Consider the following 22,339-nt stretch of genomic DNA (forward strand, 5'->3'; position numbering starts at 1 on the left):
TCCCAGTGTGTGTGTGTGTCCCAGTCCCAGTGTGTGTGTGTGTGTGTGTGTGTGTCCCAGTGTGTGTGTGTGTGTGTGTGTGTCCCAGTGTGTGTGTGTGTGTGTGTGTCCCAGTGTGTGTGTGTGTGTGTGTGTGTGTGTGTGTGTGTGTGTGTGTGTCCCAGTCCCAGTGTGTGTGTGTGTGTCCCAGTCCCAGTGTGTGTGTGTGTGTGTGTGTCCCAGTCCCAGTGTGTGTGTGTGTGTGTGTGTGTGTGTGTCCCAGTCCCAGTGTGTGTGTGTGTGTGTGTGTGTGTCCCAGTGTGTGTGTGTGTGTGTGTGTGTGTGTCCCAGTGTGTGTGTGTGTGTGTCCCAGTGTGTGTGTGTCCCAGTCCCAGTGTGTGTGTGTGTCCCAGTCCCAGTGTGTGTGTGTGTGTCCCAGTCCCAGTGTGTGTGTGTCCCAGTGTGTGTGTCCCAGTCCCAGTGTGTGTGTGTGTGTCCCAGTCCCAGTGTGTGTGTGTGTCCCAGTCCCAGTGTGTGTGTGTGTCCCAGTCCCAGTGTGTGTGTGTGTGTGTCCCAGTCCCAGTGTGTGTGTGTGTGTGTGTGTGTCCCAGTCCCAGTGTGTGTGTGTGGTCCCAGTCCCAGTGTGTGTGTGTGTGTGTGTCCCAGTCCCAGTGTGTGTGTGTGTGTCCCAGTCCCAGTGTGTGTGTGTGTGTGTGTGTGTCCCAGTCCCAGTGTGTGTGTGTGTGTGTCCCAGTCCCAGTGTGTGTGTGTGTGTCCCAGTCCCAGTGTGTGTGTGTGTGTGTCCCAGTCCCAGTGTGTGTGTGTGTGTGTGTGTGTGTCCCAGTCCCAGTCCCAGTGTGTGTGTGTGTGTCCCAGTCCCAGTGTGTGTGTGTGTGTGTGTGTGTGTGTCCCAGTCCCAGTGTGTGTGTGTGTGTGTGTCCCAGTCCCAGTGTGTGTGTGTCCCAGTCCCAGTGTGTGTGTGTGTGTCCCAGTCAGTGTGTGTGTGTGTGTGTGTGTGTGTGTGTGTGTCCCAGTCCCAGTGTGTGTGTGTGTGTGTCCCAGTCCCAGTGTGTGTGTGTGTGTGTGTGTGTCCCAGTCCCAGTGTGTGTGTGTGTGTGTCCCAGTGTGTGTGTGTGTGTGTGTGTCCCAGTCCCAGTGTGTGTGTGTGTGTCCCAGTGTGTCCCAGTGTGTGTGTGTGTGTGTGTGTCCCAGTCCCAGTGTGTGTGTGTGTGTGTGTGTGTCCCAGTCCCAGTGTGTGTGTGTGTGTCCCAGTCCCAGTGTGTGTGTGTGTGTGTCCCAGTCCCAGTGTGTGTGTGTGTGTGTCCCAGTCCCAGTGTGTGTGTGTGTGTCCCAGTCCCAGTGTGTGTGTGTGTGTGTGTGTGTGTGTGTCCCAGTCCCAGTGTGTGTGTGTGTGTCCCAGTCCCAGTGTGTGTGTGTGTGTGTCCCAGTGTGTGTGTGTGTGTGTCCCAGTCCCAGTGTGTGTGTGTGTGTGTGTCCCAGTCCCAGTGTGTGTGTGTCCCAGTCCCAGTGTGTGTGTGTGTCCCAGTCCCAGTGTGTGTGTGTGTGTGTCCCAGTGTGTGTGTGTGTCCCAGTCCCAGTGTGTGTGTGTGTGTGTGTGTGTCCCAGTGTGTGTGTGTGTGTGTCCCAGTCCCAGTGTGTGTGTGTGTGTGTGTGTGTGTGTCCCAGTCCCAGTGTGTGTGTGTGTGTCCCAGTCCCAGTGTGTGTGTGTGTGTGTGTGTGTCCCAGTCCCAGTGTGTGTGTGTGTGTGTGTGTGTGTGTCCCAGTCCCAGTGTGTGTGTGTGTGTGTGTGTGTCCCAGTCCCAGTGTGTGTGTGTGTGTGTCCCAGTCCCAGTGTGTGTGTGTGTGTCCCAGTCCCAGTGTGTGTGTGTGTGTGTGTGTCCCAGTGTGTGTGTGTCCCAGTCCCAGTGTGTGTGTGTGTGTGTGTGTCCCAGTCCCAGTGTGTGTGTGTGTGTGTCCCAGTCCCAGTGTGTGTGTGTGTGTGTCCCAGTCCCAGTGTGTGTGTGTGTGTGTGTGTGTGTGTCCCAGTGTGTGTGTCCCAGTGTGTGTGTGTGTGTCCCAGTCCCAGTGTGTGTGTGTGTGTGTCCCAGTCCCAGTGTGTGTGTGTGTGTCCCAGTCCCAGTGTGTGTGTGTGTGTGTGTGTCCCAGTCCCAGTGTGTGTGTGTGTCCCAGTCCCAGTGTGTGTGTGTGTGTCCCAGTCCCAGTGTGTGTGTGTCCCAGTCCCAGTGTGTGTGTGTGTGTGTGTCCCAGTCCCAGTGTGTGTGTGTGTGTGTCCCAGTCCCAGTGTGTGTGTGTGTGTGTCCCAGTCCCAGTGTGTGTGTGTCCCAGTGTGTGTGTGTGTGTGTGTCCCAGTCCCAGTGTGTGTGTGTCCCAGTCCCAGTGTGTGTGTGTGTGTGTCCCAGTCCCAGTGTGTGTGTGTGTGTCCCAGTCCCAGTGTGTGTGTGTGTGTGTGTGTGTGTGTGTGTCCCAGTGTGTGTGTGTGTGTGTGTCCCAGTGTGTGTGTGTGTCCCAGTCCCAGTGTGTGTGTGTGTGTCCCAGTCCCAGTGTGTGTGTGTGTGTGTCCCAGTCCCAGTGTGTGTGTGTCCCAGTGTGTGTGTGTCCCAGTCCCAGTGTGTGTGTGTGTGTCCCAGTGTGTGTGTGTGTCCCAGTCCCAGTGTGTGTGTGTGTGTGTCCCAGTCCCAGTGTGTGTGTGTGTGTGTGTCCCAGTCCCAGTGTGTGTGTGTGTGTGTGTGTGTGTGTCCCAGTGTGTGTGTGTGTGTGTGTGTCCCAGTCCCAGTGTGTGTGTCCCAGTGTGTGTGTGTGTGTGTCCCAGTCCCAGTGTGTGTGTGTGTCCCAGTCCCAGTGTGTGTGTGTGTGTGTGTCCCAGTGTGTGTGTGTGTCCCAGTCCCAGTGTGTGTGTGTCCCAGTCCCAGTGTGTGTGTGTGTGTCCCAGTCCCAGTGTGTGTGTGTGTGTGTCCCAGTCCCAGTGTGTGTGTGTGTGTCCCAGTCCCAGTGTGTGTGTGTGTGTCCCAGTCCCAGTGTGTGTGTGTGTGTGTCCCAGTCCCAGTCCCAGTGTGTGTGTGTGTGTGTGTGTCCCAGTGTGTGTGTGTGTGTCCCAGTGTGTGTGTGTGTGTCCCAGTCCCAGTGTGTGTGTGTGTGTGTGTCCCAGTCCCAGTGTGTGTGTGTGTGTGTGTGTGTGTCCCAGTGTGTGTGTGTGTGTCCCAGTCCCAGTGTGTGTGTGTGTGTGTCCCAGTCCCAGTGTGTGTGTGTGTGTGTGTCCCAGTCCCAGTGTGTGTGTGTGTGTGTGTGTGTGTGTGTCCCAGTCCCAGTGTGTGTGTGTGTGTGTGTGTGTGTGTGTGTGTCCCAGTGTGTGTGTGTGTGTGTGTGTCCCAGTCCCAGTGTGTGTGTGTGTGTGTGTGTCCCAGTCCCAGTGTGTGTGTGTGTGTGTGTGTGTGTGTCCCAGTCCCAGTGTGTGTGTGTGTGTGTGTGTGTCCCAGTCCCAGTGTGTGTGTGTGTGTGTCCCAGTCCCAGTGTGTGTGTGTGTGTGTCCCAGTCCCAGTGTGTGTGTGTGTGTGTCCCAGTCCCAGTGTGTGTGTGTGTGTGTGTGTGTGTGTCCCAGTCCCAGTGTGTGTGTGTGTGTGTGTGTGTGTGTGTCCCAGTCCCAGTGTGTGTGTGTGTGTGTGTGTCCCAGTCCCAGTGTGTGTGTGTGTGTGTGTTGTCCCAGTGTGTGTGTGTGTCCCAGTCCCAGTGTGTGTGTGTGTCCCAGTGTGTGTGTGTGTCCCAGTCCCAGTGTGTGTGTCCCAGTGTGTGTGTGTGTGTGTCCCAGTCCCAGTGTGTGTGTGTGTCCCAGTCCCAGTGTGTGTGTGTGTGTGTGTGTCCCAGTCCCATGTGTGTGTGTGTGTGTGTCCCAGTCCCAGTGTGTGTGTGTGTGTGTGTGTGTGTCCCAGTCCCAGTGTGTGTGTGTGTGTGTGTCCCAGTCCCAGTGTGTGTGTGTGTGTCCCAGTCCCAGTGTGTGTGTGTGTGTGTCCCAGTGTGTGTGTGTGTGTGTCCCAGTCCCAGTGTGTGTGTGTGTGTGTGTCCCAGTCCCAGTGTGTGTGTGTGTCCCAGTCCCAGTGTGTGTGTGTGTGTGTGTCCCAGTCCCAGTGTGTGTGTGTGTGTCCCAGTCCCAGTGTGTGTGTGTGTGTGTGTGTGTGTGTGTCCCAGTCCCAGTGTGTGTGTGTGTGTGTCCCAGTGTGTGTGTGTGTGTGTCCCAGTGTGTGTGTGTGTCCCAGTCCCAGTGTGTGTGTGTGTCCCAGTCCCAGTGTGTGTGTGTGTGTCCCAGTGTGTGTGTGTGTGTCCCAGTGTGTGTGTGTGTGTGTGTCCCAGTCCCAGTGTGTGTGTGTGTGTCCCAGTCCCAGTGTGTGTGTGTGTGTCCCAGTCCCAGTGTGTGTGTGTGTGTCCCAGTGTGTGTGTGTGTCCCAGTCCCAGTGTGTGTGTGTGTGTCCCAGTCCCAGTGTGTGTGTGTGTGTGTGTGTGTCCCAGTCCCAGTGTGTGTGTGTGTGTGTGTGTCCCAGTCCCAGTGTGTGTGTGTGTGTGTGTGTGTGTCCCAGTCCCAGTGTGTGTGTGTGTGTCCCAGTCCCAGTGTGTGTGTGTGTGTGTCCCAGTCCCAGTGTGTGTGTGTGTGTGTGTGTGTCCCAGTCCCAGTGTGTGTGTGTGTGTGTGTCCCAGTCCCAGTGTGTGTGTGTGTGTGTGTCCCAGTGTGTGTGTGTGTGTGTGTGTGTGTGTCCCAGTCCCAGTGTGTGTGTGTGTGTGTGTGTGTGTGTCCCAGTCCCAGTGTGTGTGTGTGTGTGTGTGTGTCCCAGTCCCAGTGTGTGTGTGTGTGTGTCCCAGTCCCAGTGTGTGTGTGTGTGTGTGTCCCAGTCCCAGTGTGTGTGTGTGTGTCCCAGTGTGTGTGTGTGTGTGTGTGTGTGTGTGTGTGTGTGTGTCCCAGTCCCAGTGTGTGTGTGTGTGTGTCCCAGTCCCAGTGTGTGTGTGTGTGTGTCCCAGTCCCAGTGTGTGTGTGTGTGTGTGTCCCAGTCCCAGTGTGTGTGTGTGTCCCAGTGTGTGTGTGTGTGTGTCCCAGTCCCAGTGTGTGTGTGTGTGTGTGTCCCAGTCCCAGTGTGTGTGTGTGTGTGTCCCAGTCCCAGTGTGTGTGTGTGTGTGTGTCCCAGTGTGTGTGTGTGTCCCAGTGTGTGTGTGTGTGTGTGTGTCCCAGTCCCAGTGTGTGTGTGTCCCAGTCCCAGTGTGTGTGTGTGTGTCCCAGTCCCAGTGTGTGTGTGTGTGTGTGTGTGTGTCCCAGTCCCAGTGTGTGTGTGTGTGTGTGTGTGTCCCAGTCCCAGTGTGTGTGTGTGTGTGTCCCAGTGTGTGTGTGTGTGTGTGTCCCAGTCCCAGTGTGTGTGTGTGTGTGTGTGTCCCAGTCCCAGTGTGTGTGTGTGTGTGTGTCCCAGTCCCAGTGTGTGTGTGTGTGTGTCCCAGTCCCAGTGTGTGTGTGTGTCCCAGTGTGTGTGTGTGTGTCCCAGTGTGTGTGTGTCCCAGTCCCAGTGTGTGTGTGTGTGTGTGTGTGTCCCAGTCCCAGTGTGTGTGTGTGTCCCAGTCCCAGTGTGTGTGTGTGTGTGTGTGTGTGTCCCAGTCCCAGTGTGTGTGTGTGTGTCCCAGTCCCAGTGTGTGTGTGTGTGTGTGTGTGTGTCCCAGTCCCAGTGTGTGTGTGTGTGTGTGTCCCAGTCCCAGTGTGTGTGTCCCAGTCCCAGTGTGTGTGTGTGTGTGTGTCCCAGTCCCAGTGTGTGTGTCCCAGTGTGTGTGTGTGTGTGTGTGTGTGTGTGTCCCAGTCCCAGTCCCAGTGTGTGTGTGTGTGTGTGTGTGTGTGTGTGTGTGTGTCCCAGTCCCAGTGTGTGTGTGTGTGTGTCCCAGTCCCAGTGTGTGTGTGTGTCCCAGTCCCAGTGTGTGTGTGTGTGTGTGTGTGTCCCAGTCCCAGTGTGTGTGTGTGTGTGTGTGTGTGTGTCCCAGTCCCAGTGTGTGTGTGTGTGTGTGTGTGTCCCAGTCCCAGTGTGTGTGTGTGTGTGTGTGTGTGTCCCAGTCCCAGTGTGTGTGTGTGTGTGTGTGTGTTTGTCCCAGTCCCAGTGTGTGTGTCCCAGTCCCAGTGTGTGTGTGTGTGTGTCCCAGTCCCAGTGTGTGTGTGTGTGTGTGTGTCCCAGTCCCAGTGTGTGTGTGTGACCCAGTCCCAGTGTGTGTGTGTCCCAGTCCCAGTGTGTGTGTGTGTGTCCCAGTCCCAGTGTGTGTGTGTGTGTGTGTGTGTCCCAGTCCCAGTGTGTGTGTGTGTGTGTCCCAGTCCCAGTGTGTGTGTCCCAGTCCCAGTGTGTGTGTCCCAGTCCCAGTGTGTGTGTGTGTGTGTGTCCCAGTCCCAGTGTGTGTGTGTGTGTGTGTGTGTGTCCCAGTCCCAGTGTGTGTGTGTCCCAGTCCCAGTGTGTGTGTGTCCCAGTCCCAGTGTGTGTGTGTGTGTGTGTGTGTGTGTCCCAGTCCCAGTGTGTGTGTGTGTGTGTGTGTCCCAGTCCCAGTGTGTGTGTGTGTGTGTGTGTGTCCCAGTCCCAGTGTGTGTGTGTGTGTGTGTGTCCCAGTCCCAGTGTGTGTGTGTGTGTGTCCCAGTCCCAGTGTGTGTGTGTGTCCCAGTCCCAGTGTGTGTGTGTGTGTGTGTCCCAGTCCCAGTGTGTGTGTGTGTGTCCCAGTCCCAGTGTGTGTGTGTGTGTGTGTGTCCCAGTCCCAGTGTGTGTGTGTGTGTGTGTCCCAGTCCCAGTGTGTGTGTGTGTGTGTGTGTGTGTGTCCCAGTCCCAGTGTGTGTGTGTGTGTGTGTGTGTGTGTGTCCCAGTCCCAGTGTGTGTGTGTGTGTGTCCCAGTCCCAGTGTGTGTGTGTGTGTGTCCCAGTCCCAGTGTGTGTGTGTGTGTGTCCCAGTCCCAGTGTGTGTGTGTGTGTGTGTGTGGTCCCAGTCCCAGTGTGTGTGTGTGTGTGTGTGTGTCCCAGTCCCAGTGTGTGTGTGTGTGTGTCCCAGTCCCAGTGTGTGTGTGTGTGTGTGTGTGTGTCCCAGTCCCAGTGTGTGTGTGTGTGTGTGTCCCAGTCCCAGTGTGTGTGTGTCCCAGTCCCAGTGTGTGTGTCCCAGTCCCAGTGTGTGTGTGTGTGTGTGTCCCAGTCCCAGTGTGTGTGTGTGTCCCAGTCCCAGTATGTGTGTGTGTCCCAGTCCCAGTGTGTGTGTGTGTGTGTGTGTGTGTGTGTGTCCCAGTCCCAGTGTGTGTGTGTGTGTGTGTCCCAGTCCCAGTGTGTGTGTGTGTGTGTGTGTGTCCCAGTCCCAGTGTGTGTGTGTGTTCTGTCCCAGTGTGTGTGTCCCAGTCCCAGTGTGTGTGTGTGTGTGTGTGTGTGTGTCCCAGTCCCAGTGTGTGTGTGTCCCAGTCCCAGTGTGTGTGTGTGTGTGTCCCAGTCCCAGTGTGTGTGTGTGTGTGTGTCCCAGTCCCAGTGTGTGTGTTCTGTCCCAGTGTGTGTGTGTGTGTTCTGTCCCAGTCCCAGTGTGTGTGTGTGTGTGTTCTGTCCCAGTGTGTGTGTGTGTGTTCTGTCCCAGTGTGTGTGCGTGTGTCCCTGTCCCAGTGTGTGTGTGTGTGTGTGTCCCAGTCCCAGTGTGTGTGTGTGTGTGTCCCAGTCCCAGTGTGTGTGTGTGTTCCCTGTCCCAGTGTGTGTGTGTGTGTCCCAGTCCCAGTGTGTGTGTGTGTCCCAGTGTGTGTGTCCCCCCAGTGTGTGTGTGTGTGTGTCCCAGTGTGTGTGTGTGTCCCAGTCCCAGTGTGTGTGTGTGTGTGTGTGTGTGTGTGTCCCAGTCCCAGTGTGTGTGTGTGTGTGTGTGTGTGTGTGTGTGTCCCAGTCCCAGTGTGTGTGTGTGTGTGTGTGTGTGTCCCAGTCCCAGTGTGTGTGTGTGTCCCAGTCCCAGTGTGTGTGTGTCCCAGTCCCAGTGTGTGTGTGTGTGTGTGTGTGTCCCAGTATGTGTGTGTGTCCCAGTCCCAGTGTGTGTGTGTGTGTGTGTGTGTGTGTGTGTGTGTGTGTGTGTGTGTCCCAGTCCCAGTGTGTGTGTCCCAGTCCCAGTGTGTGTGTGTGTGTGTGTGTCCCAGTCCCAGTGTGTGTGTGTGTGTGTGTGTGTCCCCCAGTCCCAGTGTGTGTGTGTGTTCCCTGTCCCAGTGTGTGTGTCCCAGTCCCAGTGTGTGTGTGTGTGTGTGTCCCAGTCCCAGTGTGTGTGTGTCCCAGTCCCAGTGTGTGTGTGTGTGTCCCAGTGTGTGTGTGTGTGTGTGTGTGTCCCAGTCCCAGTGTGTGTGTTCTGTCCCAGTGTGTGTGTGTGTTCTGTCCCAGTGTGTGTGTGTGTGTTCTGTCCCAGTGTGTGTGTGTGTGTGTCCCAGTCCCAGTGTGTGTGTGTGTGTCCCAGTCCCAGTGTGTGTGTGTGTGTGTGTGTGTGTGTCCCAGTCCCAGTGTGTGTGTGTGTGTGTCCCAGTCCCAGTGTGTGTGTGTGTCCCAGTCCCAGTGTGTGTGTGTGTGTGTCCCAGTCCCAGTGTGTGTGTGTGTGTGTCCCAGTCCCAGTGTGTGTGTGTGTGTGTGTGTGTCCCAGTCCCAGTGTGTGTGTGTGTGTGTCCCAGTCCCAGTGTGTGTGTGTGTGTGTGTGTGTCCCAGTCCCAGTGTGTGTGTGTGTGTGTCCCAGTCCCAGTGTGTGTGTGTGTGTGTGTGTGTGTGTGTGTGTGTGTCCCAGTCCCAGTGTGTGTGTGTGTGTGTCCCAGTGTGTGTGTGTGTGTGTCCCAGTCCCAGTGTGTGTGTGTGTGTGTGTGTGTGTCCCAGTCCCAGTGTGTGTGTGTGTGTGTGTGTGTGTCCCAGTCCCAGTGTGTGTGTGTGTGTGTGTGTGTCCCAGTCCCAGTGTGTGTGTGTGTGTGTGTGTGTCCCAGTCCCAGTGTGTGTGTGTGTGTGTGTCCCAGTCCCAGTGTGTGTGTGTGTGTGTGTCCCAGTGTGTGTGTGTGTGTGTGTGTGTGTCCCAGTGTGTGTGTGTGTGTCCAGTCCCAGTGTGTGTGTGTGTGTGTGTGTGTGTGTGTGTCCCAGTCCCAGTGTGTGTGTGTGTGTGTGTGTGTGTCCCAGTGTGTGTGTGTGTCCCAGTCCCAGTGTGTGTGTGTGTGTGTGTGTGTGTCCCAGTCCCAGTGTGTGTGTGTGTGTGTCCCAGTGTGTGTGTGTGTGTGTCCCAGTCCCAGTGTGTGTGTGTGTGTGTCCCAGTCCCATGTGTGTGTGTGTGTGTCCCAGTCCCAGTGTGTGTGTGTGTGTCCCAGTCCCAGTGTGTGTGTGTGTGTGTGTGTCCCAGTCCCAGTGTGTGTGTGTGTGTGTGTGTGTGTGTCCCAGTGTGTGTGTGTGTGTGTCCCAGTCCCAGTGTGTGTGTGTGTGTCCCAGTCCCAGTGTGTGTGTGTGTGTGTGTCCCAGTCCCAGTGTGTGTGTGTGTGTGTGTGTGTGTGTGTGTGTCCCAGTCCCAGTGTGTGTGTGTGTCCCAGTCCCAGTGTGTGTGTGTGTGTGTCCCAGTGTGTGTGTGTGTGTGTGTGTGTGTGTCCCAGTCCCAGTGTGTGTGTGTCCCAGTCCCAGTGTGTGTGTGTGTGTGTGTGTCCCAGTCCCAGTGTGTGTGTGTGTGTGTGTGTGTGTGTCCCAGTGTGTGTGTGTGTCCCAGTCCCAGTGTGTGTGTGTGTGTGTGTCCCAGTGTGTGTGTGTGTGTCCCAGTCCCAGTGTGTGTGTGTGTGTGTGTGTGTCCCAGTGTGTGTGTGTGTGTGTGTGTGTCCCAGTCCCAGTGTGTGTGTGTGTGTGTGTGTCCCAGTCCCAGTGTGTGTGTGTGTGTGTGTCCCAGTCCCAGTGTGTGTGTGTGTGTGTGTGTGTCCCAGTCCCAGTGTGTGTGTGTGTGTGTGTGTGTCCCAGTCCCAGTGTGTGTGTCCCAGTCCCAGTGTGTGTGTGTGTGTGTGTGTGTGTGTCCCAGTCCCAGTGTGTGTGTCCCAGTCCCAGTGTGTGTGTGTGTGTGTGTGTGTGTGTCCCAGTCCCAGTGTGTGTGTGTGTGTGTCCCAGTCCCAGTGTGTGTGTGTGTGTGTGTGTCCCAGTCCCAGTGTGTGTGTCCCAGTCCCAGTGTGTGTGTGTGTGTGTCCCAGTCCCAGTGTGTGTGTGTGTGTGTGTCCCAGTCCCAGTGTGTGTGTGTGTGTGTCCCAGTCCCAGTGTGTGTGTGTGTGTGTGTGTGTCCCAGTCCCAGTGTGTGTGTGTGTGTGTGTCCCAGTCCAGTGTGTGTGTGTGTGTGTGTGTCCCAGTCCCAGTGTGTGTGTGTGTGTCCCAGTCCCAGTGTGTGTGTGTGTGTGTGTGTGTGTCCCAGTCCCAGTGTGTGTGTGTGTGTGTGTGTGTCCCAGTCCCAGTGTGTGTGTGTGTGTGTGTCCCAGTCCCAGTGTGTGTGTGTGTGTGTGTGTGTGTGTGTCCCAGTCCCATGTGTGTGTGTGTGTGTGTCCCAGTCCCAGTGTGTGTGTGTGTCCCAGTCCCAGTGTGTGTGTGTGTGTGTGTGTGTGTGTGTGTCCCAGTCCCAGGGTGTGTGTGTGTGTGTGTGTCCCAGTCCCAGTGTGTGTGTGTGTGTGTGTCCCAGTCCCAGTGTGTGTGTGTGTCCCAGTCCCAGTGTGTGTGTGTGTCCCAGTCCCAGTGTGTGTGTGTGTGTGTGTCCCAGTCCCAGTGTGTGTGTGTGTGTGTGTCCCAGTCCCAGTGTGTGTGTGTGTGTGTGTGTGTGTGTCCCAGTCCCAGTGTGTGTGTGTGTGTGTGTGTCCCAGTCCCAGTGTGTGTGTGTGTGTGTGTGTGTCCCAGTCCCAGTGTGTGTGTGTGTGTGTGTGTCCCAGTCCCAGTGTGTGTGTGTGTGTGTGTGTGTGTGTGTCCCAGTCCCAGTGTGTGTGTGTGTGTGTGTGTCCCAGTCCCAGTGTGTGTGTGTGTGTGTGTGTGTGTGTGTGTGTGTCCCAGTCCCAGTGTGTGTGTGTGTGTGTCCCAGTCCCAGTGTGTGTGTGTGTGTGTGTGTGTCCCAGTCCCAGTGTGTGTGTGTGTGTGTGTCCCAGTCCCAGTGTGTGTGTGTGTGTGTGTGTGTGTGTCCCAGTCCCAGTGTGTGTGTGTGTGTCCCAGTGTGTGTGTGTGTGTGTGTGTGTCCCAGTCCCAGTGTGTGTGTGTGTGTGTGTGTGTCCCAGTCCCAGTGTGTGTGTGTGTGTGTGTGTGTGTGTGTGTCCCAGTCCCAGTGTGTGTGTGTGTGTGTGTGTGTGTCCCAGTCCCAGTGTGTGTGTGTGTGTGTGTGTGTGTGTGTGTGTCCCAGTCCCAGTGTGTGTGTGTGTGTGTGTCCCAGTCCCAGTGTGTGTGTGTGTGTGTGTGTGTGTCCCAGTCCCAGTGTGTGTGTGTGTGTGTGTGTGTGTGTCCCAGTCCCAGTGTGTGTGTGTGTGTGTGTGTGTGTGTCCCAGTCCCAGTGTGTGTGTGTGTGTGTGTGTGTGTCCCAGTCCCAGTGTGTGTGTGTGTGTGTCCCAGTCCCAGTCCCAGTGTGTGTGTGTGTGTGTGTGTGTGTGTGTGTGTCCCAGTCCCAGTGTGTGTGTGTGTGTGTGTGTGTGTGTGTCCCAGTCCCAGTGTGTGTGTGTGTGTGTGTCCCAGTCCCAGTCTGTGTGTGTGTGTGTGTGTGTGTGTCCCAGTCCCAGTGTGTGTGTGTGTCCCAGTCCCAGTCTGTGTGTGTGTGTGTGTGTGTGTGTGTGTCCCAGTGTGTGTGTGTGTGTCCCAGTCCCAGTGTGTGTGTGTGTGTGTCCCAGTCCCAGTGTGTGTGTGTGTCCCAGTCCCAGTGTGTGTGTGTGTGTGTGTGTCCCAGTCCCAGTGTGTGTGTGTGTGTGTGTGTGTGTCCCAGTCCCAGTGTGTGTGTGTGTGTGTGTGTCCCAGTCCCAGTGTGTGTGTGTGTCCCAGTGTGTGTGTCCCAGTGTGTGTGTGTGTGTGTGTGTGTGTGTGTGTGTGTGTGTGTCCCAGTGTGTGTGTGTGTGTGTGTCCCAGTCCCAGTGTGTGTGTGTGTGTGTGTGTGTGTCCCAGTCCCAGTGTGTGTGTGTGTGTGTGTCCCAGTCCCAGTGTGTGTGTGTGTGTGTCCCAGTCCCAGTGTGTGTGTGTCCCAGTCCCAGTGTGTGTGTGTGTGTCCCAGTCCCAGTGTGTGTGTGTGTGTGTGTGTCCCAGTCCCAGTGTGTGTGTGTGTGTGTGTGTGTCCCAGTGTGTGTGTGTGTGTGTGTGTGTGTGTGTCCCAGTCCCAGTGTGTGTGTGTGTGTGTGTCCCAGTCCCAGTGTGTGTGTGTGTGTGTGTGTCCCAGTCCCAGTGTGTGTGTGTGTGTGTGTGTCCCAGTCCCAGTGTGTGTGTGTGTCCCAGTCCCAGTGTGTGTGTGTGTGTGTGTGTGTGTCCCAGTCCCAGTGTGTGTGTGTGTGTGTGTCCCAGTCCCAGTGTGTGTGTGTGTGTGTCCCAGTCCCAGTGTGTGTGTGTGTGTGTGTGTGTCCCAGTCCCAGTGTGTGTGTGTGTGTGTCCCAGTCCCAGTGTGTGTGTGTGTCCCAGTCCCAGTGTGTGTGTGTGTCCCAGTCCCAGTGTGTGTGTGTGTGTGTGTGTGTGTGTCCCAGTCCCAGTGTGTGTGTGTGTGTGTGTGTCCCAGTGTGTGTGTCCCAGTCCCAGTGTGTGTGTGTGTGTGTGTCCCAGTCCCAGTGTGTGTGTGTGTGTGTGTGTGTCCCAGTCCCAGTGTGTCCCAGTCCCAGTGTGTGTGTGTGTGTGTGTCCCAGTCCCAGTGTGTGTGTGTGTGTGTGTGTGTCCCAGTCCCAGTGTGTGTGTGTGTGTGTGTGTGTCCCAGTCCCAGTGTGTGTGTGTGTGTGTGTCCCAGTCCCAGTGTGTGTGTGTGTGTGTGTGTGTCCCAGTCCCAGTGTGTGTGTGTGTGTGTCCCAGTCCCAGTGTGTGTGTGTGTGTGTGTGTGTCCCAGTCCCAGTGTGTGTGTGTCCCAGTCCCAGTGTGTGTGTGTGTGTCCCAGTCCCAGTGTGTGTGTGTGTGTGTGTGTCCCAGTCCCAGTGTGTGTGTGTGTGTGTCCCAGTCCCAGTGTGTGTGTGTGTGTGTGTGTGTGTGTGTCCCAGTCCCAGTGTGTGTGTGTGTGTGTCCCAGTCCCAGTGTGTGTGTGTGTGTCCCAGTCCCAGTGTGTGTGTGTGTGTCCCAGTCCCAGTGTGTGTGTGTGTATGTGTCCCAGTCCAGTGTGTGTGTGTGTGTGTGTCCCAGTCCAAGTGTGTGTGTGTGTGTGTGTCCCAGTCCCAGTGTGTGTGTGTGTGTGTGTCCCAGTCCCAGTGTGTGTGTGTGTGTGTGTGTCCCAGTCCCAGTGTGTGTGTGTGTGTGTCCCAGTCCCAGTGTGTGTGTGTGTGTGTGTGTCCCAGTCCCAGTGTGTGTGTGTGTGTGTGTGTGTGTGTGTGTGTGTCCCAGTCCCAGTGTGTGTGTGTCCCAGTCCCAGTGTGTGTGTGTGTGTGTCCCAGTCCCAGTGTGTGTGTGTATGTGTCCAGTGTGTGTGTGTGTGTGTGTCCCAGTCCCAGTGTGTGTGTGTATGTGTCCCAGTCCCAGTGTGTGTGTGTATGTGTCCCAGTCCCAGTGTGTGTGTGTGTGTGTGTCCCAGTCCCAGTGTGTGTGTGTGTGTCCCATGTGTCCCTGTCCCAGTGTGTGTGTGTGTGTCCCATGTGTCCCAGTCCCAGTGTGTGTGTGTGTGTATGTGTCCCAGTCCCAGTGTGTGTGTGTGTATGTGTCCCTGTCCCAGTGTGTGTGTGTGTGTGTGTGTCCCAGTCCCAGTGTGTGTGTGTGTGTGTGTCCCAGTCCCAGTGTGTGTGTGTGTGTGTGTGTGTGTGTCCCAGTCCCAGTGTGTGTGTGTGTGTGTGTGTGTCCCAGTGTGTGTGTGTCCCAGTCCCAGTGTGTGTGTGTATGTGTCCCAGTCCCAGTGTGTGTGTGTGTGTGTGTGTGTCCCAGTCCCAGTGTGTGTGTGTATGTGTCCCAGTCCCAAGTGTGTGTGTGTATGTGTCCCAGTCCCAGTGTGTGTGTGTGTGTATGTGTCCCAGTCCCAGTGTGTGTGTGTGTATGTGTCCCAGTCCCAGTGTGTGTGTGTGTATGTGTCCCAGTCCCAGTGTGTGTGTGTGTGTGTGTGTGTCCCAGTCCCAGTGTGTGTGTGTGTGTATGTGTCCCAGTCCCAGTGTGTGTGTGTGTATGTGTCCCAGTCCCAGTGTGTGTGTGTGTGTGTGTCCCAGTCCCAGTGTGTGTGTGTGTGTGTGTGTGTGTGTGTGTCCCAGTCCCAGTGTGTGTGTGTGTGTGTGTCCCAGTCCCAGTGTGTGTGTGTGTGTGTGTGTGTGTCCCAGTCCCAGTGTGTGTGTGTGTGTGTATGTGTCCCAGTCCCAGTGTGTGTGTGTGTGTGTGTGTGTCCCAGTCCCAGTGTGTGTGTGTGTATGTGTCCCAGTCCCAGTGTGTGTGTGTGTGTGTGTCCCAGTCCCAGTGTGTGTGTGTGTGTGTGTCCCAGTCCCAGTGTGTGTGTGTGTGTGTGTGTGTCCCAGTCCCAGTGTGTGTGTGTGTGTGTGTGTCCCAGTCCCAGTGTGTGTGTGTGTGTGTGTCCCAGTCCCAGTGTGTGTGTGTGTGTGTGTGTGTGTGTGTGTGTGTCCCAGTGTGTGTGTGTGTGTGTGTGTGTGTGTCCCAGTCCCAGTGTGTGTGTGTGTGTGTGTGTGTCCCAGTCCCAGTGTGTGTGTGTGTGTGTGTGTGTGTGTGTGTGTGTGTGTGTGTGTGTGTCCCAGTCCCAGGGTGTGTGTGTGTGTGTGTGTGTCCCAGTCCCAGTGTGTGTGTGTGTGTGTGTCAGTCCCAGTCCCAGTGTGTGTGTGTCCCAGTCCCAGTCCCAGTGTGTGTGTGTGTGTGTGTGTCCCAGTCCCAGTGTGTGTGTGTGTGTGTGTGTGTCCCAGTCCCAGTGTGTGTGTGTGTGTGTGTGTGTGTCCCAGTGTGTGTGTGTGTGTGTGTGTGTGTGTGTCCCAGTCCCAGTGTATGTGTGTGTGTGTGTGTGTGTCCCAGTCCCAGTGTGTGTGTGTGTGTGTGTGTCCCAGTCCCAGTGTGTGTGTGTGTCCCAGTGTGTGTGTGTGTGTGTGTGTGTGTGTGTGTCCCAGTCCCAGTGTGTGTGTGTGTGTGTGTGTGTCCCAGTCCCAGTGTGTCCCAGTGTGTGTGTGTGTGTCCCAGTCCCAGTGTGTGTGTGTGTGTGTGTGTGTCCCAGTCCCAGTGTGTGTGTGTGTGTGTGTGTGTCCCAGTCCCAGTGTGTGTGTGTGTGTGTGTGTGTGTCCCAGTCCCAGTCCCAGTGTGTGTGTGTCCCAGTCCAGTGTGTGTGTGTGTGTGTGTGTGTCCCAGTCCCAGTGTGTGTGTGTGTGTGTGTGTCCCAGTCCCAGTGTGTGTGTGTGTGTGTGTGTCCCAGTCCCAGTGTGTGTGTGTGTGTGTCCCAGTCCCAGTGTGTGTGTGTGTGTGTGTGTGTGTCCCAGTCCCAGTGTGTGTGTGTGTGTGTGTGTGTGTCCCAGTCCCAGTCCCAGTGTGTGTGTGTGTGTGTGTCCCAGTCCCAGTGTGTGTGTGTGTGTGTGTGTGTGTCCCAGTCCCAGTGTGTGTGTGTGTGTGTGTGTGTGTGTCCCAGTCCCAGTGTGTGTGTGTGTGTGTGTGTGTCCCAGTCCCAGTGTGTGTGTGTGTGTGTGTGTGTCCCAGTCCCAGTGTGTGTGTGTGTGTGTCCCAGTCCCAGTGTGTGTGTGTGTGTGTGTGTGTCCCAGTCCCAGTGTGTGTGTGTGTGTGTCCCAGTGTGTGTGTGTGTGTCCCAGTCCCAGTGTGTGTGTGTGTGTGTGTGTGTGTCCCAGTCCCAGTGTGTGTGTGTGTGTGTGTGTGTGTGTCCCAGTCCCAGTGTGTGTGTGTGTGTGTGTGTCCCAGTGTGTGTGTGTGTGTCCCAGTCCCAGTGTGTGTGTGTGTGTGTGTGTGTGTCCCAGTCCCAGTGTGTGTGTGTGTGTGTGTGTCCCAGTCCCAGTGTGTGTGTGTGTGTGTGTGTGTGTGTCCCAGTCCCAGTGTGTGTGTGTGTGTGTGTGTGTGTCCCAGTCCCAGTGTGTGTGTGTGTGTGTGTCCCAGTGTGTGTGTGTGTGTGTGTGTGTGTGTGTGTCCCAGTCCCAGTGTGTGTGTGTGTGTGTGTCCCAGTCCCAGTCCCAGTGTGTGTGTGTGTCCCAGTCCCAGTGTGTGTGTGTGTGTCCCAGTCCCAGTGTGTGTGTGTGTGTGTGTCCCAGTCCCAGTGTGTGTGTGTGTGTGTCCCAGTCCCAGTGTGTGTGTGTGTGTGTGTGTGTCCCAGTCCCAGTGTGTGTGTGTGTCCCAGTCCCAGTGTGTGTGTGTGTGTGTGTGTGTGTCCCAGTCCCAGTGTGTGTGTGTGTCCCAGTCCCAGTGTGTGTGTGTGTGTGTCCCAGTCCCAGTGTGTGTGTGTCCCAGTCCCAGTGTGTGTGTGTGTGTCCCAGTCCCAGTGTGTGTGTGTGTGTGTGTGTGTGTGTGTCCCAGTCCCAGTGTGTGTGTGTGTGTGTGTGTGTCCCAGTCCCAGTGTGTGTGTGTGTGTCCCAGTCCCAGTGTGTGTGTGTGTGTGTGTCCCAGTCCCAGTGTGTGTGTGTGTGTGTCCCAGTCCCAGTGTGTGTGTGTGTGTGTCCCAGTGTGTGTGTGTGTGTGTCCCAGTCCCAGTGTGTGTGTGTGTGTGTGTCCCAGTCCCAGTGTGTGTGTGTGTGTGTCCCAGTCCCAGTGTGTGTGTGTGTGTCCCAGTCCCAGTGTGTGTGTGTGTGTCCCAGTCCCAGTGTGTGTGTGTGTGTGTGTCCCAGTCCCAGTGTGTGTGTGTGTGTGTGTGTGTGTGTGTCCCAGTGTGTGTGTGTGTGTGTCCCAGTCCAGTGTGTGTGTGTGTGTGTCCCAGTCCCAGTGTGTGTGTGTGTGTGTGTGTCCCAGTCCCAGTGTGTGTGTGTGTGTGTGTGTCCCAGTCCCAGTGTGTGTGTGTGTGTGTGTCCCAGTCCCAGTGTGTGTGTGTGTCCCAGTCCCAGTGTGTGTGTGTGTGTGTGTGTGTGTCCCAGTCCCAGTGTGTGTGTGTGTGTCCCAGTCCCAGTGTGTGTGTGTGTGTGTGTCCCAGTCCCAGTGTGTGTGTGTGTGTGTCCCAGTCCCAGTGTGTGTGTGTGTGTGTGTGTGTCCCAGTCCCAGTGTGTGTGTGTGTGTGTGTGTGTCCCAGTCCCAGTGTGTGTGTGTGTCCCAGTCCCAGTGTGTGTGTGTGTGTGTGTGTGTGTCCCAGTCCCAGTGTGTGTGTGTGTGTGTGTGTCCCAGTCCCAGTGTGTGTGTGTGTGTGTCCCAGTCCCAGTGTGTGTGTGTGTGTGTGTGTCCCAGTGTCCCAGTGTGTGTGTCCCAGTCCCAGTGTGTGTGTGTGTGTGTCCCAGTCCCAGTGTGTGTGTGTGTCCCAGTGTGTGTGTGTGTGTGTGTGTCCCAGTCCCAGTGTGTGTGTGTGTGTGTGTGTGTGTCCCAGTCCCAGTGTGTGTGTGTGTGTGTGTCCCAGTCCCAGTGTGTGTGTGTGTGTGTCCCAGTCCCAGTGTGTGTGTGTGTGTGTGTCCCAGTCCCAGTGTGTGTGTGTCCCAGTCCCATTGTGTGTGTGTGTGTGTGTGTCCCAGTCCCAGTGTGTGTGTGTGTGTGTGTGTCCCAGTCCCAGTGTGTGTGTGTGTGTGTCCCAGTCCCAGTGTGTGTGTGTGTGTGTGTGTGTCCCAGTGTGTGTGTGTGTCCCAGTCCCAGTGTGTGTGTGTATGTGTCCCAGTCCAAGTGTGTGTGTGTATGTGTCCCAGTCCAAGTGTGTGTGTGTATGTGTCCCAGTCCAAGTGTGTGTGTGTGTGTCCCAGTCCAAGTGTGTGTGTGTATGTGTCCCAGTCCAGTGTGTGTGTGTATGTGTCCCAGTCCAAGTGTGTGTGTGTGTGTGTATGTGTCCCAGTCCCAGTGTGTGTGTGTGTATGTGTCCCTGTCCCAGTGTGTGTGTGTGTGTGTGTGTCCCAGTCCCAGTGTGTGTGTGTGTGTGTGTCCCAGTCCCAGTGTGTGTGTGTGTGTGTGTGTGTCCCAGTCCCAGTGTGTGTGTGTGTGTGTGTGTGTCCCAGTGTGTGTGTGTCCCAGTCCCAGTGTGTGTGTGTATGTGTCCCAGTCCCAGTGTGTGTGTGTATGTGTCCAAGTGTGTGTGTGTATGTGTCCCAGTCCAGTGTGTGTGTGTGTATGTGTCCCAGTCCAAGTGTGTGTGTGTATGTGTCCCAGTCCAAGTGTGTGTGTGTATGTGTCCCAGTCCAAGTGTGTGTGTGTATGTGTCCCTGTCCCAGTGTGTGTGTGTGTATGTGTCCCTGTCTCAGTGTGTGTGTGTGTGTATGTGTCCCTGTCTCAGTGTGTGTGTGTGTATGTGTCCCTGTCCCAGTGTGTGTGTGTGTGTGTGTGTCCCAGTCCCAGTGTGTGTGTGTGTGTGTCCCAGTCCCAGTGTGTGTGTGTGTGTGTGTGTGTGTGTCCCAGTCCCAGTGTGTGTGTGTGTGTGTGTGTCCTGTCCCAGTGTGTGTGTGTCCCAGTCCCAGTGTGTGTGTGTGTATGTGTCCCAGTCCCAGTGTGTGTGTGTATGTGTCCCAGTCCAAGTGTGTGTGTGTATGTGTCCCAGTCCAAGTGTGTGTGTGTGTGTCCCAGTCCCAAGTGTGTGTGTGTATGTGTCCCTGTCCCAGTGTGTGTGTGTGTGTGTATGTGTCCCTGTCCCAGTGTGTGTGTGTGTGTGTGTGTGTGTCCCTGTCCCAGTGTGTGTGTGTGTATGTGTCCCTGTCCCAGTGTGTGTGTGTGTATGTGTCCCTGTCCCAGTGTGTGTGTGTGTATGTGTCCCTGTCCCAGTGTGTGTGTGTGTGTGTGTATGTGTCCCTGTCCCAGTGTGTGTGTGTGTGTGTGTGTGTGTCCCTGTCCCAGTGTGTGTGTGTGTTCTGTCCCAGTGTGTGTGTCCCTGTCTCAGTGTGTGTGTGTCTGTATGTGTCCCTGTCCCAGTGTGTGTGTGTGTATGTGTCCCTGTCCCAGTGTGTGTGTGTCTGTGTATGTGTCCCTGTCCCAGTGTGTGTGTGTGTGTGTGTATGTGTCCCTGTCCCAGTGTGTGTGTGTGTGTGTATGTGTCCCTGTCCCAGTGTGTGTGTGTATGTGTCCCTGTCCCAGTGTGTGTGTGTGTATGTGTCCCTGTCCCAGTGTGTGTGTGTGTATGTGTCCCTGTCCCAGTGTGTGTGTGTGTATGTGTCCCTGTCCCAGTGTGTGTGTGTATGTGTCCCTGTCCCAGTGTGTGTGTGTATGTGTCCCTGTCCCAGTGTGTGTGTGTCCCAGTGTGTCCCTGTCCCAGTGTGTGTGTGTCCCAGTGTGTCCCTGTCCCAGTGTGTGTGTCCCTGTCCCAGTGTGTGTGTGTCCCTGTCCCAGTGTGTGTGTGTGTTCCTGTCCCAGTGTGTGTGTGTTCCTGTCCCAGTGTGTGTTCTGTGTTCTGTCCCAGTGTGCGTTCTGTGTGTTCTGTCCCAGTGTGTGTGTGTTCTGTCCCAGTGTGTGTGTGTTCTGTCCCAGTGTGCTGTCCCAGTGCGTTCTGTCCCAGTGTGTGTGTCCAGTGTTCTGTCCCAGTGTGTGTGTGTTCTGTCCCAGTGTGTGTGTGTGTTCTGTCCCAGTGTGTGTGTTCTGTCCCAGTGTGTGTGTTCTGTCCCAGTGTGTGTTCTGTCCCAGTGTGTGTGTGTGTTCTGTCCCAGTGTGTGTGTGTTCTGTCCCAGTGTGTGTGTGTTCTGTCCCAGTGTGTGTGTGTTCTGTCCCAGTGTGTGTGTGTTCTGTCCCAGTGTGTGTGTGTTCTGTCCCAGTGTGTGTGTGTTCTGTCCCAGTGTGTGTGTGTTCTGTCCCAGTGTGTGTGTTCTGTGTGTGTGTTCTGTCCCAGTGTGTGTGTGTGTTCTGTCCCAGTGTGTGTGTGTTCTGTCCCAGTGTGTGTGCTGTTCTGTCCCAGTGTGTGTGTGTTCTGTCCCAGTGTGTGTGTTCTGTCCCAGTGTGTGTGTTCTGTCCCAGTGTGTGTGTGTTCTGTCCCAGTGTGTGCGCGTTACCTTCCAGCTCTTGGGGCTGATAGAGATGACACACTGCTGCCTGTTCGACGCTCCTCCAGCCTCCACCTCCCCTTCCTCCACAGGGGCTGTCAGAGATAAAGACACGTTAATGAGGGCTTACGAACAGTCAACACTATCGTGCAAAAACAACGATTACCCCCAAAACAGCTTAACAAGAAAAGTCATTTTGTCACAATGAGAGGTTCTCTCTTACCGATACAAGGAAGTTTGTGATTATCCAGGTACATTTTCGCCAAACCATCCTGAGAAACACAAACAACGTCGTCACCAACCATCCACCTGACATATCAATAGGAGAAGTGTTGGAGACAGCAGTGCCTTGAAGTGGCTTCCTGCTATCTAATAATAACATCTAGCTGACACTTCCTCCTATCCAGGGACTAGCCCAAACACACTTCCTCCTATCCAGGGACTAGTCCAAACAAACTTCCTCCTATCCAGGGACTAGTCCAAACACACTTCCTCCTATCCAGGGACTAGTCCAAACACACTTCCTCCTATCCAGCGACTAGTCCAAACACACTTCCTCCTATCCAGGGACTAGCCCAAACACACTTCCTCCTATCCAGGGACTAGTCCAAACACACTTCCTCCTATCCAGGGACTAGTCCAAACACACTTCCTCCTATCCAGCGACTAGCCCAAACACACTTCCTCCTATCCAGGGACTAGCCCAAACACACTTCCTCCCTATCCAGGGACTAGTCCAAACACACTTCCTCCTATCCAGGGACTAGTCCAAACACACTTCCTCCTATCCAGGGACTAGTCCAAACACACTTCCTCCTATCCAGGGACTAGTCCAAACACACTTCCTCCTATCCAGGGACTAGTCCAAACACACTTCCTCCTATCCAGGGACTAGTCCAAACACACTTCCTCCTTTCCAGGGACTAGTCCAAACACACTTCCTCCTTTCCAGGGACTAGTCCAAACACACTTCCTCCTATCCAGGGACTAGTCCAAACACACTTCCTCCTATCCAGGGACTAGTCCAAACACACTTCCTCCTATCCAGGACTAGTCCAAACACACTTCCTCCTATCCAGGGACTAGTCCAAACACACTTCCTCCTATCCAGGGACTAGTCCAAACACACTTCCTCCTATCCAGGGACTAGTCCAAACACACTTCCTCCTATCCAGGGACTAGTCCAAACACACTTCCTCCTATCCAGGGACTAGTCCAAACACACTTCCTCCTATCCAGGGACTAGTCCAAACACACTTCCTCCTATCCAGGGACTAGTCCAAAACACTTCCTCCATCCACTTCCACTTCCTCCTATCCAGGGACTAGTCCAAACACACTTCCTCCTATCCAGGGACTAGTCCAAACACACTTCCTCCTATCCAGGGACTAGTCCAAACACACTTCCTCCTATCCAGGGACTAGTCCAAACACACTTCCTCCTATCCAGGGACTAGTCCAAACACACTTCCTCCTATCCAGGGACTAGTCCAAACACACTTCCTCCTATCCAGGGACTAGTCCAAACACACTTCCTCCTATCCAGGGACTAGTCCAAACACACTTCCTCCTATCCAGGGACTAGTCCAAACACACTTCCTCCTATCCAGGGACTAGTCCAAACACACTTCCTCCTATCCAGGGACTAGTCCAAACACACTTCCTCCTATCCAGGGACTAGTCCAAACACACTTCCTCCTATCCAGCGACTAGTCCAAACACACTTCCTCCTATCCAGCGACTAGTCCAAACACACTTCCTCCTATCCAGGGACTAGTCCAAACACACTTCCTATCCAGGGACTAGTCCAAACACACTTCCTATCCAGGGACTAGTCCAAGCACATTTCCTATCCAGGGACTAGTCCAAGCACACTTCCTATCCAGGGACTAGTCCAAACACACTTCCTATCCAGGGACTAGTCCAAACACACTTCCTATCCAGGGACTAGTCCAAGCACATTTCCTATCCAGGGACTAGTCCAAGCACACTTCCTATCCAGGGACTAGCCCAAACACACTTCCTCTCCAGGGACTAGTCCAAACACAGTGAGGATCTACATTTCAGTATGATAATGTGATCCCCCACCAGAATAAACCCCTCTTCACCCTGACCAGAATAAACCCCTCTTCACCCTGACCAGAATAAACCCCTCTTCACCCTGACCAGAATGTAAC

At 55.2% G+C, this 22,339-nt stretch overlaps 1 protein-coding gene across 4 annotated transcripts in view; it reads right to left on the minus strand.

Annotated features, from left to right (window-relative positions):
- The window catches only part of LOC112247858 (non-structural maintenance of chromosomes element 4 homolog A-like), a 37,335-nt gene that overhangs the window by 8,814 nt on the left and 6,182 nt on the right, over positions 1–22,339 (minus strand). For all 4 annotated transcript variants that reach the window (XM_042305629.1, XM_042305628.1, XM_042305627.1 and 1 more), the window contains 2 exons: positions 20,387–20,435; positions 20,173–20,258 (listed from right to left, as the gene is read on the minus strand). In XM_042305629.1, coding sequence (XP_042161563.1) covers positions 20,173–20,258; positions 20,387–20,435 — 135 coding nt within the window. The remainder of the gene's footprint in view (positions 1–20,172; positions 20,259–20,386; positions 20,436–22,339) is intronic.

The sequence above is a fragment of the Oncorhynchus tshawytscha genome, linkage group LG24 (assembly GCF_018296145.1).
Source record: "Oncorhynchus tshawytscha isolate Ot180627B linkage group LG24, Otsh_v2.0, whole genome shotgun sequence".
Classification (NCBI taxonomy): domain Eukaryota; kingdom Metazoa; phylum Chordata; class Actinopteri; order Salmoniformes; family Salmonidae; genus Oncorhynchus; species Oncorhynchus tshawytscha.